Source organism: Taudactylus pleione, unplaced genomic scaffold, assembly GCF_031769625.1.
Source record: "Taudactylus pleione unplaced genomic scaffold, aTauple2 ptg000079l, whole genome shotgun sequence".
In the NCBI taxonomy this organism is placed as follows: domain Eukaryota; kingdom Metazoa; phylum Chordata; class Amphibia; order Anura; family Myobatrachidae; genus Taudactylus; species Taudactylus pleione.
The window spans coordinates 2548813-2569516 of record NW_028284481.1 but is presented as its reverse complement, the minus strand read 5'-3'; the positions used below and the strand labels follow the sequence as shown (position 1 = coordinate 2569516).

The following is a 20704-nucleotide window of genomic DNA, read 5'->3' as shown; positions in this document are numbered from 1 at the left end:
AAACATGGGAAAAATTACTATGTGAGGCACTGCAACGGGGGCACATTTGTCCCCTTCATCAGCTGACCCAAGGCCTCGCCAGGCCCCTTCAACGAGCCCGGTTAATCAGTAACCCCCCTCTTGGCACCCCTGCACTAGAATTAGTTGTAGTACAGAGTCGCAGATGAAGCGCTATGTACACAAATTCATACTCATTCGCACACAGATGTACAAATGTCGCACAGCCAAGTGATCAGGGTAATCTAGCAGAGCAGTTGTGTCACTTCCAGTTCTTTTATTTGTGTGAATAACATGCACATCATAAGCAAAATAGATGCTCAATGAGGGGCTATTTAGCGCTAATAAAGCCACGGAGTGTGAGAACACATCTGTAAGTGCTGCGTACATAAGCTGGAAGCAACATTTATTTCTTTTTTAGACTGATCTGTTATAAATATAGTCTCAGCCCAATTATTCACTAGGTATTCGTGACATCCCGAGACACAAAGAGGACCCAATCCTCAGCGATGACTGCGAGTTGCTGGCGTTTGGACCGTTTCCCCGGCAACTCGCAGCCACCAACATTGCAGATTTTCCTTTGCAGCCCAGAGGTGCTCAGGTGTATCTGCGATATTACTGTAACGTATCTCTCATCAATGTGCGCACTGGCGCACAACAAGCCAACATCCCCCCCCCCATTCAGTCACATATTCATTTCCACCTGTTGTTTATAATCATGTCGGTTTTCTAACTCTTACGACACAGAGACTTAGGGCCTGATTCAGACCCACTCGCGAGCGGCTGTCCGCTCGCAAGTGGGTCGATGTTCTGCACTGAGCATGCGCACGACGGAGGGAGCTCCGTCGTGCGCATGCGCCAGACGCGACGAGCGAAGGACTTTCCTTCGCTCGTTGTGTCTGATCAAAGGGGGCGTGCTGTCGATGTTGATTGACAGCACGCCCCCTTTGGTGGGCGTGCCGGGGGCGTGCCTCCCTGACGGGGGCATTCCTAAGGGAACGCCTACCGTCAGAAGCCGGCCCACTGACATCACTAGTGATGTCAGTGGGAGTGATTTTGGCTCTGATAGAGCCAAAATCACTCCGGGCCTTGCGGTTGAAAACCTCAACCGCAGGCTCCGGCTCGCAGTTTCGATGGTCGCGATGGTCAAGACCATCGCGGCCATCAAACTGCACGCTCGTATAGGCTGGAGGACGGCCCTCATTCAAAGCGTGCGGCTCTGAATGAGGGCCTTAAGTTTGTTTCAAAGGAAGGAAAACTGATCATAGTGCGCCCTATCTGTGCCCTGACCGTTCTTCTGCTAAACTCCTGGTTTTGTTATATTCAAGGTAACGGTGAAGTGACTGCGCAGACCACATCGTACCTTTCCAGCAACCTTCTAATGGAGACCAGTAGCAGCCAGAGGAAGAACGAGACGGAATCGCAACACCTGGAGGAAGAGATGTTCCCTTCTCTCCATACCTCCAAGCCAGGTACGACCAGTAGGGGGCAGCATACCATGTGTGTTAAAGAGCAGCCTAACTGGCATTAGTTGCAGTGACAATAACAAGGGCATTCTGCACTATTTACAGTCACAAATAAAGAACAGAAATTCTAAGCTTGACATTGTGGTGCAATGCGGCTTTTTCTCAATCAAACTGTTACCCCGCTGGCATCAGAGAGTCAAAGAAATGTTGCCATGTTTGAGTCAGGTCGATTAGGTTCAAGCCTACTCAAACAAGTTTGACTTTAAATTGATACATTTTGAGGGGTCTCTATGTACTAAGCCTTGGAGAGAGATGAAGTGGAGAGAGATAAATCACCAACCAATCAGCTCCTAACTGTAATTTTTCAAACACAGCCTGTAAAGTCACAGTTAGGAGCTGATTGGTTGGTACTTTATCTGTCTCCCCTTTATCTCACTCCAAGGATTAGAACATAGACCCCTAACTGTTTTGAATGGGGTATGGTGAACTTCAAACTCAGTAGTGTTCACGGTTGAAGCAAACATACAAAGCTTTTTCTAGTTATTGAAAAAAAATCTTATTTAAACAGTATTTTTAAAAAATATATAAATTCACAAATTAATTAATGTGAACCTCTAAAGGCATGGACCGTCTGTCAATGTGAGCTGGAAATTTTTAACCACACCTTTGAATTGGGTCAGGTGGCCACTGTACCGCAGACATTGTCATGGGCATAGAACCAGTGAAATTAGAATCAAACTGTGGGACTATAATATCCTCATAATATAATATAATAGCCTAAACCTAACTCTCCCCCCCGCAGCCTAATCCTAACCCTCCCCCTAGTGCCTCACCCTAAACCTAACACTCCCCCTAGCCCTAATACTTACCGTCGGGATGTAAGTGGTTGGGATGCTGCCACCGGAATTGTGAGTGATGTCGGAATCCGGCGATAGCATACCCGACCGCCGGGATGCCAACTAAATTCCGAGTATAATTGGCGTGACCTTCTTACGGCTCTTCAGTTGTCTTCTATGCACTCGTCGCCTCCCCAGCCCACCATTATTCTTCTGTATCTCTTAGGGGGAGATGTACTAAGCCTTGAAGAGAGATAAAATGGAGAGAGATAAAGCACCATCCAATCAGCTCCTAACTGTAATTTTTCAAACACAACCTGTAGCATGGTAGTTGGAAGCTGATTGGCTGGTACTCTATTTCCGTCCACTTCATTTCTCTTTTTAAAGGCATAGTACATAGGGCCTGATTCAGACCTGCTCGCGCATAGCACTCGCAAGCGGGTCGATGGCCGGGGCACTGCGCGACCCCCGGAGCGAGTGATAAATCACTCGCTACAAGACGGGGCGGCTATCGACAGCTCGCCCCGTTTTGTAGGCGGGTCGGGGGGAGGGGGGTGGCTGCACAAAACGGAGGCGTTCCCGAAGGAACGCCTGCCGTTTGTGGGCGGCCCTACTGACATCACACGTGATGTCAGTAGTGAATTTCCTGCTCTATTAGAGCAGGAAGTTCACTGGGGCTTGCGGTGGACAAGACCCTAACACAAGGGTCTCGTCGCAAGCCCGATGGTCACGATAATCGCGACCATCGCCAGGCCGCCCGCTAAAGCTGTGGGTGGTCACCCACAGCTTAGCGAGCGGCCTGGAGGCCGGGGTAAAGAAATAACCTGCCCGCCCTGAGTCAGAGCGAGCGCTCGCAAATAGCCAGCTCCTCTGAATCAGGGCCATAGGCCCCGAACAGTAATATGATACAGTAGCAGATTGCGTTACGTCACTTTTGACTGCGTGACCAGACAGTTGTACAGTTACACAATTAAACAGTTTCCCAGACAGAAGATTTTACACTTTGCTAATTAGCAAATAATTTAGTGCTCTTTCCAAATCTCCCCTATGTTGGCCTGACTAGTGACGCTAATGGAAACGTTGAAAACCTGACAATTCTTCCAATACGTGGAGGTCACCCCCAAGTGATCAGTCTCCGCGGATGGAAGGCAGAGATTGAAATGAAATATTGTTTTGTTGCCCCTTTAGTACCTGAGTCTCAGCCATGCGGTTGCCATTGTCCTGACCGATAGGATAACCTGACTTCTGTGCTGGTGGAAGAGCGGTGTCTGCAGTATATATAATTCTAGCTAATGCACACTTCATATCATATACCGCAGACATTGTACAAACTGCTGCACTATTTATTAGGAGACCTGTCCTCAAGCAGCACACCAGTCAGGTCGTCCATTGCCATCGGTCATCACAATGGTTTCTGCATGACCCGGGCTCTGACGCTGGAGAAATGGTAATGGCTTAGATTTCGCTATAAGTGGCTCTGTCATTGTACCTACTGTACCGTAAGTTATATTGTGTACTGAGCAATCAGACTTCTTACCTGAACCCAAATGCATCTGTTATTATCTTGTCTACTGCTAGTCAGCTTCTACCATTATTCCGTGATTGTGTAACACAGGGGACAATCTTTTAAAGGGAGAAATGCTATATTGCCAGGGGATATGTCATCAACAGCGATAAGGCATTTCCATGTTTACCCTGTACATCACCAGTGGGCATTTGGGCATCCTACCTTCATAATGCTGGGCTAGTGACACACCTGTATAACAGGTAACCACAGAGCGTGGGGTCCCCCTATTACAATGTCACATAACTCAAGGCTTTGCACACAAGACTGAATTCAATGAATGAAAAGAACACAGGGCCTGATTCAGACCCGGACGCTATGCTGCGATCGCTCACATTGAGCGATTTTTCGCAATCTGCGCAAGCGTATGATTCGCAATGCGCGTGCGCGAACCAGTCATTGCGATGGGAAAGTGCTCGCCCGTAGCCCGCAGTCTGGCCGCTATTTTGAGTGCAGTCTGTGGGTGGTAACGGGAAGGTGCTTGTAAATGGGGGTGTGGATGTGCGAACGCAGGCGTGCCCGACCGTCAGAACGGAATTAATGGGTGTGCATAATCAGCAAGGTAGTGTCATTACACACGTGACTGGGTTGTATTTTAGCATGAACTGCTCGCAATGTTGTGGTGGGAAAAGGCTACCACAAGCGCTGCGAGCAGCTCCGATGGCTCTCGATGTTCCCAATTAATCCTACAACTGCCGGAGATGACGTGTGTTGCGAGTGGCAAAGGGGCGTCTTTATACAGGTGCGAGCGCATAGTCCGGCCGCTCGCTATTACTTAGTGGGCGGCTTTACGCGACGCAGTGCGAGCACATGATTTAAATAGCCGGCCCCTTTTAGCCAGCGAGCGGCCGCAAATAGCGTCCGGGTCTGAATCAGGCCCACAGCCCCATACCGAGGCACTAGGGCTCTTCCCAGTGCCTGCTTGGGTATGCTGGTTCTTCCAGAGATACAAGCGACAACATTCCATGGCAGCTAGAGCATGCTGGCACACATAGAACTACAAGCGCCAGAATGCCCGCTGGGTCCTGTAGCGCCACATAAATAAGGCTGTTAAAAACAAATTGCAATCACTGTAAAAATATTTGTTTGGTAGGTAGTGGGTAAAACGCACTTTTTCATACAATGTATATCAAGTAACAATATATTTATAATATATACAGACATACATGCAAGAGTACAATAGCACAGGCCGACCTGCAGTAGACAAGATAAATATATACGCATTTGTCATAAGGTAAGAGGTCAGACAGCTCAGTATAAAACACAACTTACAGTACTGTACGTGCAATCACGGAGACAACTATAGCTAGGTTTGGCCCATGCCGTATGTATCATTCTAGCTAATGCACACTTCATATCCTACACCAAGACATTGTTAAGACTGCTCCAGTATTTATTAGGGGACCCATCCTGACCAGCACACAAGTCAGGTTATCCATTGCTATCAGTCATTACAATAGGGTCTGCATGGACGGGACTCAGGCGCTGGGCAGGTTCTAATGGGGCTGCAAAACATCTTCCGCCCATTGAGATTGATCATTGGGGGCGACCTCTCCGTATTGGAAGAGCTGTCAGGCTGTTATGGCTGGGCTTTGTAATGAGCCTTTTCCATTAGCGTTACTACTCAGGCCAACATAGGGGAGATTTGGAAAGAGCTGTAAATTTAATTGGTAATTAACAATGTTTAAAATCTTCTGTCTGGGAAACTGTTCAGTAGTTTAATAGTACAACTATTTTGTCCCGCAGTGAAAAGCAGAATGCTATCTGCAAACGTATTATAGCTGACTGCTAAAGCATATGTTGCTTATGTAACGCGTTTAAGCTGTAAGCTCATGAGCCAAGGATCTGTCATCAGAGTTAGACATTACTGACAGAGGGATAATGATGAGTCGGGGAGAATCACTCATACAGCGATCAAAAAGGGAAGGTTATTCGATTACTGTAGAGGGGCAGCATGAGACCCATTTAAGTGCCTGTTGCCCCCCACTGATGTACAAGACAGATACAGTCCATACCAAAACGGATACAAATTGTTGATAGTGGAGTGCGCTATTGTTCTGACTCCATTTTGTTCCTCCTGGGATTGCAGCTTCATTCCCTGTTCCAAGATGGCCACCAAGGTCTGTACTGTGCATGTGTGGCGCCATCTTGTTCACTGTGTAATAATGATGGACCTGCTACCCGCTAGAGCAATACACTTACCCACTGGTGAGGTGTATCACACCCCGCTCCATACCAACTAGTGTATTACAGTGAGTACGGCTGTACATAACCTATCTCCAAATAAACCATCCAACTGTTTAAGCAACTGGGCTGTCTGTAGTGTTGAGGTATTCCACTGACGTGTACATAATTCGGCCATGCGCACAAATTTCCAACGCAGATTACAAAATTACTGGTCTAAGAGACATTAGTGGTAAAGAATGTAACATGTATGGAGTAGTGCGCACGGACACACGTCCCATTCACACGTTAAACCAAAACCATTATAAAATATTATTTATAATTATAATGCAAAACAGCGATTGAGCACTCACTAATGCCCCTTTCACATCTCCAAAATAACCCGGGTTATTGCCGTGTTGAGGCGGCTTGACCCGGGTCGAGTTGCAGTCTAAAAGCACCACTTTGGAATAACCCGGGTCGAGCAACCCGGCATTTCAAACCGGGTTATAAGCAGTGTTAAACACGGGTCGGACTCGGGTCTATGTGCACTTAAAAGTGTCTGACCTGGGTTACTCAACCTGGGACTCAGGGAACTGTGCTGATTGGTTGCTTTTTGTATGCCTTGATGATGTCAGCAGCCTGAGCTAGGCCAGCACACTACACAGAGCAAAAGTGAGCTCTTCCTGACACCTGACACCTCATCTTTCTGAGCCTAAGGGGTATATTTACTAAGGTGCGGGTTTTTAGAAGTGGTTTTGTTACCCATAGCAACCAATCAGATTCTACTTAACTTTTATCTAGCACCTTCTACAAGGTAATAGCTAGAATCTGATTGGTTGCTATGGGCAACAAAACCACTTCTAAAAACCCCTAGTAAATATACCCCTAAAAGTCCATTTAATATGGCATCCATGGAGTTTTGGAAAAGGGCCAACCCTTGAATAACCCGGGTCGAAAGTGCGGTGAAAATAGACCAACCCAGGACTAACCCGGGTCGAAAGTGCAGTGTGAAAGGGTTTGACCCAGGTCGGACCCGGATTTGAGATGTGAAAGGGGAATAAGTGGAGCCAAAAAATGAGCATGGAGGAGATTTATAACCCATTATTATTATACAGCATGCTTCATTATACCTCTTTTCCACCAAAAACCCAGGTCCGACCTGGGTTTTTGGACATGGTTCCAACCCTGGTCAGACCCAGGTCAGACCCATTTACACTGCACCTTTGATCTGGGTTACTCCCAGGTCAGTCCTGTTCACACTGAACTCAGGTCTGCCCTGCTAAACCTGTGAGGTCATAAAAAGTGGGAGGTGAATGCTCCACAACCACCAATCAGCTAATTTTAGGCATGACCAAGGTCAGATAACCCGGGCTGCACCGTTTACACTGCACCATTACCTGGGTCCATCCTGGGTCCAACCCTGGTAGCTACCTGGGTTGGATTGCAGGGTCACTTGACCCAGGTTATTTTTCATGGACCCTTTTATACTGAGCTGCGACCCGGGTAGACCCAGCAAAAACCCAGGTTTTGGCTCTGGTATAAAAGGGGTATTAGTCTTCTTGGGTAGGGATATGCATTGAAATTGAAAACAATCACTGTAATGGTCCCAAACATGTTCGCGGTGCAGTTGTTATTTGGCTCTGGTTCAAATGGCTAATTTGACATTTCCGTAAACATTTGTGATTTTTATGGAATTGAGTTAAAAATTGTTCCTATTTTCGCTTTTACTGTAGACTGTGTTTGGTGTCATTCCCATTTGATTCGCATTTGGGGAATCACCTTTAAAGGCAGAAACAATGTATCAAATTAAGCTCAAAGAGTTTGGAGCCAGTCTGAACCATAGTTAAACAGGTGCGAACGCAGCCACACCATCTGCAGGATTGAAAATTTTTTAATCGATCAGTTGAAGAATGAAGAAATGAAGCACAGCTTCAGTTCTATTAATTCACCAACCAATCTGTTACCAGTACAGTTTATTCATTTAAAAAAAAAAAACTTTTTATTTTTTTTGGCTTATTGCATGTCAGGTAAAAAAAAATAAAAAAATAATAATACTAAATAATATTGTAAAAAAAATAATAATAATATTAATAATAAAAACCTTGTCCTGTGTATGCAAAAAAAAGCACAGTAAGGATGTTACCCACTAACAAAAAAAATCACGTTTGACAGATGGAGGACATTTCTTTAATGCCTTTGCTACTGCTTCGACTGCAGGCCCAAGGGGATGTGTGTCCAAAAATATAGGCTGTTTTTAAAAAAATAAATAAAGATGAATCTTTGCAGGTGTATTAAATGCAAATCAATATCTGATCGTAAATACAAATTAGTTTTTTGGAAAATAATTGTTCCATTTACACGATTCATGGTGTGATTGCATCATCGGGTAATAACTCCGGTAGAGGAGAAAATGCCCAGGAGATAATTGGAGCTATTTCATAAAACATTACAGTCAAAGCAAAAATAAATACGACTTGTGAATGGCCATGGATAGACAAGGAGGGAGTGACAGGCTGCCCGTTCTCTTGCAGGTTTATGGCTTTTCACTACATGTGGGGCCAGTGGCCCTCACGGCCCAAGTCAGAAGCTCTGTGATGAGGCCTATAAAAACTTCAGTGTGATAGTCGGCACAGGGGCGCAGAGAGGGGTGCAGATCTGGAGAGTGCCCGAAACCAACAGATATAGGTGAGTTATGTTATTATTAAACTGAAAGAGAGTTCAGAGCTCACAACTGATAAAACTAATGGGGGAAATATTATGTGTTTATTACATCTATTCTGGTATTCTCTATATTTATAGGGAAGTATTGAAATATAGTAATTTTATAGAAAAAAAACCTCTCTTTTCATAGGAAATTATAATTTTACAACTATGGGATCTGAATATCAGTGCAAAGGTCCGAGTTTAATAAGTGTTTTATTTTTTTTATGATCACACAAAAGACAGATGACGGTATTAAGGGGGAGATGTATCCAGAAATGAATAAATAAATATATATATATATATATATATAAAATACATACAATACAATGTTATAAGGGGAGATGTATCAAGCCTTGGAGGGAGATAAAGTGGAGAACTTGCCCAAAGCAACCAATCAGCTGCCAGCTGTCATTTCACAGACTGTGCTCGATAAATGACAGAAGCTGATTGGATGCTTTAGGCAACTTCTCATTATCTCTCTCCAGGGGTTGATACATCTCTCTTACATCTCTCTTATAGTCAGATAAGGACAAAATGTAGCAAGATGCTGACACATGAGGCTCCTGCTGCTCTCAGTCCGTGCTTGCCTATTTTTTCTTCATCCCCTCTCTGAAAATTCCTATGGGGCTACACTCAACGATAATCCAGGAGGACTCCCCAAAATTCAGGAGTCTTCCAAGGGAGAAGTAGGTACGTATACAGAAGCCATACCCGCCAACAGACCCAGTATCATCATACATCAATATTACATCATCATATTTTGCCATCAAACCTCCAAAAATGACTTATACGGAGGTTTGGACGCTTACCGCATATGCGTCAAGCGCCGGAATGCAATACATATCGGGGCTTGGATGTGTTGGGCAACGCCCATGCACATGCGCAGAAAAGATGTCCTCGGGAAAATAGGCACGGGCACCATTTTTTTCCAGAGACCGGCGCATGCGCAGTAGATTCTGGCATGAAGCCAGAATCTACCGCGCTCAGACAGAGAGGAGGGGGCCCAAACAGAGGCTGCACACGGGGCCCCCTCCTCTCTTAAAACGCCCCTGACGCTGACTGTGGGCGCCTCAGTCCTTGCTTATTCGGACGCACAGATGTACCGCCAAGGAAGGCCTTTGTGGCGGCATTAGCCTAAAGACACAGATGTTACTCAGGATCAGCCTCTGTGTATTCTATAAAGCATAGTATCGGCATTTACCGGGGGGTCTGAGATGTAAAGCGGTGCAGTAGGTGTTGAGGTGTAACTATTATTATTTTATTGTTACGAATGAAATATATTAGATTCCCCCACAGAACACAAAGTCCTCGGCGTTCTCCTGTTACTGTGTAACCTCTGATCCGCTGACAATCAGTAACGCGCTGGATGAACCCCTGCTCTCCGCTGCTGATTTTCCCGCATGGTGTAGATGCAGGACGACACTTCACACTTTAATAATTACACCACAACAGCCGCTCTCTGTACTTATCACTTACAAGTGCCTCTCGAGCTGTGTAATTACACCTTCATAATAAAACCCTTCTGGGTATTTATATCCTTCTCTAGTTAATATCTCGCTGCTGTAAGTACAATTTAACACCCATCTCCACAGTTTACTGGAATAATAATGTAATATTTCCGTTATATTTGAGCTCCTCTTTTAGATTTCTTATTGACCTCCCTTGCACTGTATGTTCTCTGCGAGACGGAGGCGTCTCGCCCAGATTTGGATAACGTTACTTATCAGCAATGGCATCCACCTTATTTTTTTTTTAATTTGCAGCATGTTTTGTTCATATAATTGCTTTTGTTCAGTGTTGACAAATTGCTCCGTATAATGGGCCTGATTCAGACCCGTTCGCTATATGCGTGCGCTCGAAAGCGGCCTGATGTTCTGCGTACGCGCATGCGCATGCTTCGTTCTGCGCGTGCGCGAACTACTCACTGCGATCGCATACCGCTCGCTCGCCCAGTAAAGGCAGCCCAGGGTAATGAGTGACAGGAGAGGCCGTTTGTGGGTGGTAACAGGGGCAGGACACTAATAACGGTGGGTTTGGAGATGCGAACGCAGGCGTGCCTGGGTGTTTCAACGCCGATTTAGAGGCGTGCATAATTAACAGGCAGCGTCGTAGTACACGTCACTTGCCATTTTTTTACACTGATTTCCTCGCAATGCTTGCGGTAGGGTAAAGGAACCGCAAGCGCTGCATTAGCATCCGATGGTGCTCGATGTACCAATGTTTTAATACACTTCCTGGAGATGACGTGTGCTGGTGGGCGGCTCTGCCTGTGCGATTGGGCGTACGCACACACAAAGTGGCCGCATGCCTCGACATGGTGGGTGTGCTTATGCCTTGGCGAACGATCGCTTCCCGTGGCGTCACTTTGAAAAATTTGCATACGCATCTACCGAGCGTACGCAGATAGCGACCTGGTCTGAGCAGGCCCAATGATCCTACCCAATCAATCTGCTACCAATAACTTACTGCGTTTGTTCTCTAGTTGTTGACGTAGTAATCATTGGGGATGGTGACTATTGGGTTCCCAAATTCATTAAAGGGCTAATAACTCACAGTCCAAGGATAAAAAACATACACGGGTTTAGGAATTACATTAATTGGGTGGGGTAAGAAAGGACTTAGGGGCTTATTTACGAAGGGTCAGGTTGTAATTGTGTTCATGCTTAGGGCTCGATTTATTAACATTATTTTGACTAAAATAAAGTGAAAAAGGGTGTTTTCACACCCTTATCACATTACTTTAGTATCACCTATAGTTATTACAGGGCAATTGGAGTAGAATTCGTAAAATTCTACTCCAACCCCTAAGTATCACTTATTTTTAGTAAGCAGATCGCATTTCCCATCATTGTAATGGGAAATGTGATCTGACCAGAGTTACTAAAAATAAAATGTGAAAAAATATCAGGGAAAGCCCTGTGATAATAACGCCACCTGGAGGTGGCGTTATCCAGGGTCTCCCCCGGTTACCGGACTCCTGCTCTGCTCTAACAGACAGAGCAGAGCCCGAAGCCGCCCCCAGTGATCGGCTGTGTGGTCTAAACAGACCGCAAGCTGATTACTGTAAAAAAAAAGAAAAAAGATATAGTAAAAAAAAAAAAATTTACTTATCTGACTCCAGGGACCGGTGATCGGGCCTCCGATGATGACTCCCCTCCGGTCAGCTGGTCTCTCATAGTGCACTGCTGCCCGGTCATCAGGTGATCGGGTCCCAGTGCAGTATGGGAGATCACCTGACCGGAGGCATGGAGAACATCACCGGAGGCCTGGAGCATGCAGGTAAGTGTAATTAAGGGAGAGGGGGGTCGTGGGGGGTCCTCGATCGCCGGGGGCGGGTAACCACTCACAGCGAGCGGCCAAAATGATGGTCACGATGGTCAAGGCCATCGCGACCATCGGGCTTGCGACGAGACCCTTGCGGTAGGGTCTCGTTGCCGCAAGCCCTGGAGTGCTTTGCTTTGTGGAGTGCTTTGCTTTGTGATGTCAGTGGGGCCGGCCCCAGACGGTAGGCGTTCCCATGGGAACGCCTCCGTCTGGGCAGCCACGCCCCCGGCACGCCCACACAAAGGGGGCGTGCTGTCACTCTCCATCGACAGCATGCCCCCTTTTGGTGCGAGACCCTTGGCCTTGGCTTGGCCATGGTTATTTGGGTCTCGCGCATGCGCACGACGGTGCCGCCTCTGTCGTGCGCATGCGCACTTGGCCAACATCGACTCGCTTGCGAGTGCTCAGCGCTCGCGAGCGGGTCTGAATTAGGCCCAGAGCTTTATCGCAAGCTCTGTCCCTGCAAGGGATTTGTAGTAAATCCCTGTGATATTGCCTGAATTCGCAATGCGAATTCAGTCGTTAATATCACACTACAATCTGCATTCAATATAAATAGAGCCCTTAGTATTTAAAAGGGCAATGTTTTTACTGGCAAGCTGCGGCTAGTAAAAGCATTGCCTTTTTAAATATCAGCCATAAACACGATCAGAAGCGGCAGGAAATAAACCCCGTAGACTGGTATATGAGGCTGTTTGGTCTGTGTATGTATTTAATAGACAGTTAATAAAACATTTCGCACTGATTCCTAACTCCACTCCCACTAATATAATAACTTTCTCTATAGATTACATAAAATGTCCTTAATTGGTCTAATGTCATTAAGCTACATATTACAAGAACTATTATTATTATTATCATTTATTTATATGGCGCCACAAATGTTTCGCAGCGCCTTACACAGTACATAAACAAGTTGTAGACAAGCGACTTACAGAACAATACACTACAGGACCAGGGGCGAAATGCACTAAACGGAAAATGCGGTAAAACCCCTGTTTACCACATTTTCCGTATGCATCAATCACCTGTCCGCCAGGCTGCGATGCGAAGGGTAACGCCAGCAAAAGCTATTGCTGGCGTTACCCTATAGAAGCCTATGGGCTTCTACCGCATCGTGCTGCTATGAGGGATCCGATTGGATCCCTCCCAGCATGCCCCGCGGCCGTCGCGTCACTGCGCATGCACGGATGGACTCCCGGGTCATAAACCCAGAAGTCCACGGCGCAGGGCAGATTGCAAAGGACAGCTCTTATCAGAAGAGCTGTCCTTTGCTGTACAGATCGCATATGTTAGTGTATATGCGATCTGTACAATTGCGATGTCCAGCGGTGTTAGGCGGTAAGTATTAGTGCATCCCGCCCCAGGACATGGATAATATATATTGCTACATTAGCGACCATAACACACGTATAAGCAACAGAGCATAAGCAACCAAGTGTTAGTTGCCCTAGTAGGGAGTAAGAGATAAATTAAATTACAGTAGGGAGAAGCACAAGAGGGTAGAGGGCCCTGCTCATAGGAGCTTACATTCTAAAAGGAAGGGAAAGACAAACACTGGTGACCCAGATGGTGTAGGCGGGGAGGAAGGAAGATGTAGCAGGGAGTTAGAATGATAGCTGGAAGGCTTTGGTGAAGTAGTGGGTCTTAAGAGTCCATTTGAAGGATTGCAAAGAGGTGGAGAGTCTGATGGGGAGTGGGAGAGAGTTCCAGAGGTGGGGAGCAGTGCGGGCAAAGTCTTGGAGGCGGGAGTGGGAGGAAGTACTCAACCGGCATGAAAGGCGGCGTGCATTAGTTGAACAAAGAGAGCGGAGAGGAGAGTGAAGGGAGATGAGTTCAGAGATATATATGGGAGAAGATTGGGTGAGGGCTTTGTAAGCGAGTGTGAGAACCTTAAATTGTGTTCTAAAAGGGAAGGGGAGCCGGTGGAGGGCTTGTAGGACTGGGGAGGCAGATGTAGAGCGTTTGGAGAGGAAGATAAGCCGAGCAGCAGCATTGAGCACAGACTGGAGAGGAGAGAGATGGGATTTGGGGAGGCCAGATAGGAGAAGGTTACAGTAGTCCAATCTGGAGATGACCAGTGAGTGTATGAGGGTTTTTGTAGCATCCTGGGTGAGAAAGGGTCTGATCTTGGAAATATTTTTGAGATGGATACGACAGGACTGCGAGAGGTTCTGGATATGTGGTTTGAAGGGGATGGATGAGTCCAGGATAACTCCAAGACAACGCACCTTGGGACTAGATGAGATAGTTATTCTCAAACTAGTTATAGCAAGTTATAACTATCAAAATATGTCAAGTTCAGTTACAATGACTTTAGATCTCATTTTAAAAAGATCGTTCTTTATCTCTCCCAGTAATCAAAATAAACATACAAAAAAGCCAACGACAGGGCGATGTTTTTTTATTTTGGATAAATACTGATGATGAGATTTTATTTTATCAGTGTAATCTGTGCATTCTGCCTTGTAGTAGGGATGGTCATCAGAAACTGACGGTTGTGTTGGATATATGGAGCTCGTTATTGCGACACCTCTATGAATGCTCCTTATTTGAAGCTTTCTACTTTACCTAGATGTCCGCTGTTTGGTCTTCTGCACATGCGCGGTGCCACCTTGCCACTGTGTCTGAGCGCCACAGTGGGACACGGATGGGTTCCACTTAGTTGCAGAGACTCTGTCGCATTGTCCTGCATATGGTCTATGTATATACTGCGTACCCACCATTTACCAGCTCCGCTACCTTCATACATCAACGGCTGGAACTCTGTACTGTATGCACCGCTTCATCCAGATCACCTTGCCACCTTCACAGGCTTCCTTCCTATGACACGTCCGATGGCTGCTGACGTTCATTCTGCTGAATACGCCAGGAAGGAGTGCCCGCAGCAGAGGTCCTTTGCGCATGCGCAAACGTCTGGTGTCCACTGCACGTGTGCGCTAGCTAAGCATCGATGGTTAAACCATCAAACGGTTACAATGCGATGGCTACATGGCATCGCAAATCATGTTGCAAGGCTGGCAATGCTGCCACTTTTCAATGAGCCCTTGTGATGGCCAACCCTACCTTATGGGTCTGTGGGCCTGATTCAGCAAGGAATGTACGGGAGAGAACGCATGCGCTGGCCAATGTTTTTGCACAGTGCATGCATCGCTCTGCGTGTGCGCGAACCAGCCAGTGCGCAGACCCTTTCCAATATTGATTGACAGGAATTGCCATTTGTGGGTGCTGACGGGGGTTGGTCAGGCAAACGCAGGCGTTATAACGCTGTTATAGGGGCATGCATAATTAAGGCAGTGCGGTGGCACACGCAGCCATACCGTAAGCTGTAAGCTGTACACAGGAAGCGGACAAAATCCTACGGCAGGTCAAGGTCAGCCACTATTATGCTAATGGGTCAGACGGTTCTCGATGTTACCGATGTTTACGGTATCTTGCGTACTGATCAGGCTGTGAGTAAAGGGAGATGGGCAGCATAGTAAGGGGCTGGACATCTGCGTCTTGTGCTGCGGTCTCCGTGCGTATGCATTGATTACCATATTCTCGCAGCGGACGGGTGCATGCCTCTGCATCTGTGTGTTCCTTGCTGAATCAGGCCCTGTGTAAGGATGCCTATGGGGGGGGTACAAAGTGCCCGGTACCCTGTACTGGCAGAAAAGTGCAGACAAGACATAATCCCACCCCCGTAATGCTGTGACCATGCCCTGTTGTGCTCCATAGGAACTTACACCCCAACACTACCCATGTCCGTGTCACTCTATACTGTGACCAGATAGTATTTCACTTGCTACAAGACAAGTGCCTGGCTTCCCTTCCATTACTTGTCTCTCAGCAGGAATAAACATAACCAAATACACACAGCTGCCATGCGGTCAGGTTATTTACAGCACCGACAACATTTATACAGTGAAATTATTGATTTAATTTCAAATGGACCTTAAATAACTGCATACGGTGAAATAACAAGTCATGTTCTTGTATATCTTCAGAATCTGCTGTATAAAATATTAAGTGGTGACACCTGTAGAAAAGCTAAAGATGCTGCATCTTCATTATTTTTCAGGATATCTGGCTACGGAGCGGCCGGCGGAATGGGAGTAAAGACCCCTACAAGGGCCCACGGCACGTCCGTGATGGGAGTGTTTGAACTACAAATGTATGATATCTTGTACATATTGGTTGGCCAGCAAGGCGAGGATGCCTGCCCTCGCGTAAGTCTTTATATTGAAGCCTCTATACTAGATGTCCTAAGTCTTACTGTAATGAATGGAAGTAAATCCAGCCTTGTTTAATCCTATACTGCACAGTGCCCGCTGCATTATAAATGCCCTTTATGGAGACAAACTAAAAATACAGCAATTTTTAAGGCTAATCTTTGCTATTGCAAACCATCTAAGCGCCTGATTCAGAGCCGGTCGCTATTTGCGGTCGTTCGTTCAAAAAAAAGGGGTGGCTATTCAAGTGAACCGTTCGCTCTTTGCGGTCTGTTCACGCCTCTAGGTCTGAACGAGCGAACAAAACTTGCGGTCGTTTTTTGTGAAAATACGCCCCCTGGCCGCTCACATCCTACGTCATGTCCGCTATTTATTAGATTAATCGAGTACATCGACCAGGGTCTGAACTGCTCGCTATTCTTGTGGTTGGTTTTTGCTACCACAATTTTGCGAGCAGTTCTGGCTACCCAGTGACGTGGTCAATGACGCTGCTGTTTTAATTATGCACACCCATAAAACGCCCGTTTTGACCTTTAAGCACGCCCCCGTTTTCAAGCACCTTCCCCTGTTACCACCCACATACGCCTCTTTCTGTCACTCAAATTATCAGGCATTCGCTATTTTGCGAGCACATGAATTTCGACCGCACTGACTGGTTCGCGCATGCGTATAACGATCCGTAAGCATGCGCAGTTCGGCAAACATCGCTCGGTGCGAACGAGCGGCCGCTTACGAGCGGCTCTGAATCAGGCCCTTTAGTGCGCTGCACTACACCCGGGGTCCTCGTTTTTTCTGTGTCCTAAATAAACATCTTTGCTTAAAACACTGAAATGCAGTTAAAGGACACACACACCCGATACTCCAAAAGGGGAAGTTGACGGCATTCACAGCGGTCGGGTTGATGGAGGTCAAAATACAGGCGGCGGAATTTCTGACAGCATTCGGAATCCCGGCACCAGAATCCAGGCCCCCAGCATGGGTTAGCGATTAGGCACTAGTGGATGGTTAGGTTCAGGGTTAGGGGTTAGAGTTAGGCACTAGGGGATAGTTAGGGTTAGGCTGCAGAGGGAGGGATTAGGGGGAGGGTTAGGGTACTTACTTTGTTGGGTCGGGATTGTGCCTGTCAGGGTGCCGCTGTCGGTATTCTGACCACCAGCATCCCGACCCCCAGGATCCCATACCCAACCCTCTAAAAGTACCAGTGCCCAGAACTTTCATGGTAACCATGGGGTCAGAGGGCCTGATTCAGAGCCGGACGCTATTTGCGCTCGCTCGTTCAGAAAAAGGGGCCGGATATTTAAATAGAGCGCTCGCTCTTTGCGGTCTGTTGACGCCTCTATGTCTGAACGAGCGAACGAAACATGCGCTCGCTATTTTTTTAAAAACGCCCCCTGGCCGCTCGCATCCTACGTCATCTCCGCATTTATTAGATTAATCGAGTACATCGAAAGGCGTCTGAACTGCTCGCAGTGCTTGTGGTAGCATTTTCCTACCGCAATCATGCGAGCAGTTCAGGCTAAGAAACAACCAAGTGGCGTGGTCGATGATGCTGCTTTGTTAATTATGCACACCCTTAAAACGCCCGTTTTGACCGTTTGGCACGCCTGCGTTCGGATCTCCCCGTTTTCAAGCACCTTCCCCTGTTACCACCCACAAACGCCTCGTTCTGTCACTCAAATTAGCAGGCATTCGCTATTTTGCGAGCACACAATTTCCGACCGCAATGACTGGTTCGCGCATGCGTATTACCACCACCCATACGCATGCGCAGTTGTGCGAACATCGCTCGGAGCGAACGAGCGGCCGCTTACGAGCGGCTCTGAATCAGGCCCAGCATGCCCTTGTTGTGCGGCCTCACTAGTTTAGTGTCCCATTGTTCTGAGACCCCAAGGATCGGTGTGTACTTGTTCTTGCTCCCCACAAAGTTTCCCAAGGGTCTGTGCGCTCATGATCTAGGAAACCGAGAGTCTGGTCCTGATATCAAAGAGGCTAGCGTGGCTTTGTACTGAGGCCCTGATTCAGAGCCGAACGCTCTGACAGAGCGCTCGCTCTGAATCAGGGACGTCGTTCTTCATTTTTAGAGTGGCCTCCTGGCCGCTTGCATAGCTGTGGGTGAGCACAGCTATAGCGAGCGGCCAGGAAGATGGTCGCGATGGTCAAGACCATCGCGACCATCGGGCTTGCGACGCGACCCTTGTGGTAGGGTCTTGTTGCCGCAAGCCCTGGAGTGCTTTCGACTCTATCAGAGCCAAGAGCACTCCCACTGACATCACTTGTGATGTCAGTGGAGCCGGCCCCAGATGGTAGGCGTTCCCATGGGAACGCCTCCGTCTGGGCAGTCACGCCCCGGCCCGCCCACCAAAGGGGGCATGCTGTCACTCACCATCGACAGCACGCCCCCTTTGTAGCGAGACCCGGAGCAACGGCTTGCCCGTCGCTATCCGGGTCTCGCGCATGCGCACGACGGAGCCGCCTCCGTCGTGCGCATGCACACTGGCCCAACATTGACCCGCTTGCGAGCGGGTCTGAATTAGGCCCTGAGACACAATATTAGGCCCTGACACACAATATGTCAGGGCTCTCTTGCTCGGAGGCTCCAAGGGTCAATCTGTCTCTGCTCTAGGGAGTATATTTACTAAAGGTTGATTTTAGTTGATTTTGATTGATCTAAAATTGATTAAAATCAATCAACATCGATGTTGTGTTTATGGGACTAATGACCTCATTCAGACCGGCTCGCAAGCTCTATTGGTCGATGGTGAGGACCTGCGCAAGCGCAGCGCTCACACTGCATGTGCGCAAGCCCCGGAGTGAGTGACAAATGCACTCGCTCCGGGGCTCGCTACAAAAGGGGCGGCTGTCAATGTTGATCGACAGCTCGCCCCGTTTTGTAGGCGGGGTGGGGGGGTGGCCGGACAAACGGAGGCGTTCCTGATGGAACGCCTGCCGTTTGTCTGCTGCCCTACTGACATCACCAGTGATGTCAGTAGGGAGCTTCCTGCTCTGTTAGAGCAGGAAGCTACCTGGGGCTTGCGGTAGATGAGACCCTACCGGAAGGGTCTCGTCGCAAGTCCCGATGTTCGCGATGGTCTCGACCATCGCGACCATCAGCTGGTCACTTGCTAAAGCTGTGGGTGGTCACGACCTTTCAAAAGAAAAGCGGCCGCCCTCATTCAGAGCAGCTCTGAATGAGGTCCTAAATTATACATTTACTAACAGACCTTTTTTAATAAATTTTTTTTTTTTAGAAATATTAGTAAATGTGTGTTTATGGGGTTTATGTATCAAGCTGTGAAAAGAGTGGAGAAGTTGCCCATAGCAACCAATCAGCTCCAACCTATTATTTTATAGACTGTACTTGAAAAATGCTACCTCCAAGCTGATTGGTTGCTATGAGCAAATTCTCCACTGGCCCATTCCTCCAGGCTTTTCACTGCTTGATACATAAACCCCTTAGCCCCAGAAACACGACATCGATGTTGATGGATTTCAGCAATTTTAATCGATCAAAAATCGACTTTTAGTAAATATACTCCTCGTACCCAGAAATCCCCTCATGTGCCAATGAAAGCCCGCATTACCTCGGCTTCCTGGTAGCTTTTTCTTCTCTTAGTCCAGTTGTGAAGTGTTCAGATCCCTACAGTAGTGTAGCATTAATGGGATCATCAATGGTCTGAAGCAGCGGACGCTGAGTGAACCGGACGGACAATAGCCGCTCGCTGCCTGCTGCTTCTCCCATTGTTATGTGTCTTCAAATATTTCTTTTCAGTATCTGGTGAGTAAAAGAGTATCTGAAATCATGCCAGGATAAGATGTCTTCAGGGCTGTATACTAATAACCATCACACAGCAGGCTGCAGCGTAATTATCCCAGCTTCCAGTGCTACTGGTCTAATGAATTGCTGCAGATGTAAGACAGTCTTTTCAGGGAGACGTGCTTCGCCTCCAACGGGATGGTGAATAACCAGCATATAGCGCATTGTTTGAATTAGTCACCCCATGCACCATCATGATCAAAATATGGCTAACAGTGATTTCCCACCATGCCTTGCAGCCAGGGCCTACGCCATGCTGGAACTAGAACAAACGAGGGGGGGGGGGATAGGATTGATAAAATACTGTGTCTAATAGATCTCTGCCAAGGTTCTAATGTGTTTGTAGGGTATACAATCTGGAAACCGGCCGCCTTAATACCGACAGCCGGCTTCCCGACTGTCATATCCCGGCGAGGGTGAAATGCCAGGTGTCTAGATGTAGACGCCTGACATTTCTCCGACGCCGGGAGACCGGCGCCCGGCATCCCGATCGAAGACATGCCGGGCGCCGCGAGCGGACAGCCGCGGGGGGGAGGGTTAGGTTTAGGGCACCTAGGGGGGACTTAGGGTTAGGCTAGGGGGAGGGTTAGGGTTAGGCACCCCCGGGGGGGACTTAGGGT

At 47.5% G+C, this 20704-nt stretch overlaps 1 protein-coding gene across 1 annotated transcript in view; it reads left to right on the top strand.

Moving 5' to 3' along the window:
- ALK (ALK receptor tyrosine kinase) overlaps nucleotides 1–20704 on the top strand; it is a 1123220-nt gene that overhangs the window by 991829 nt on the left and 110687 nt on the right. The window contains exons 11-13 of the mRNA XM_088467953.1: nucleotides 1326–1469; nucleotides 8561–8714; nucleotides 16120–16267. Coding sequence (XP_088324079.1) covers nucleotides 1326–1469; nucleotides 8561–8714; nucleotides 16120–16267 — 446 coding nt within the window. The remainder of the gene's footprint in view (nucleotides 1–1325; nucleotides 1470–8560; nucleotides 8715–16119; nucleotides 16268–20704) is intronic.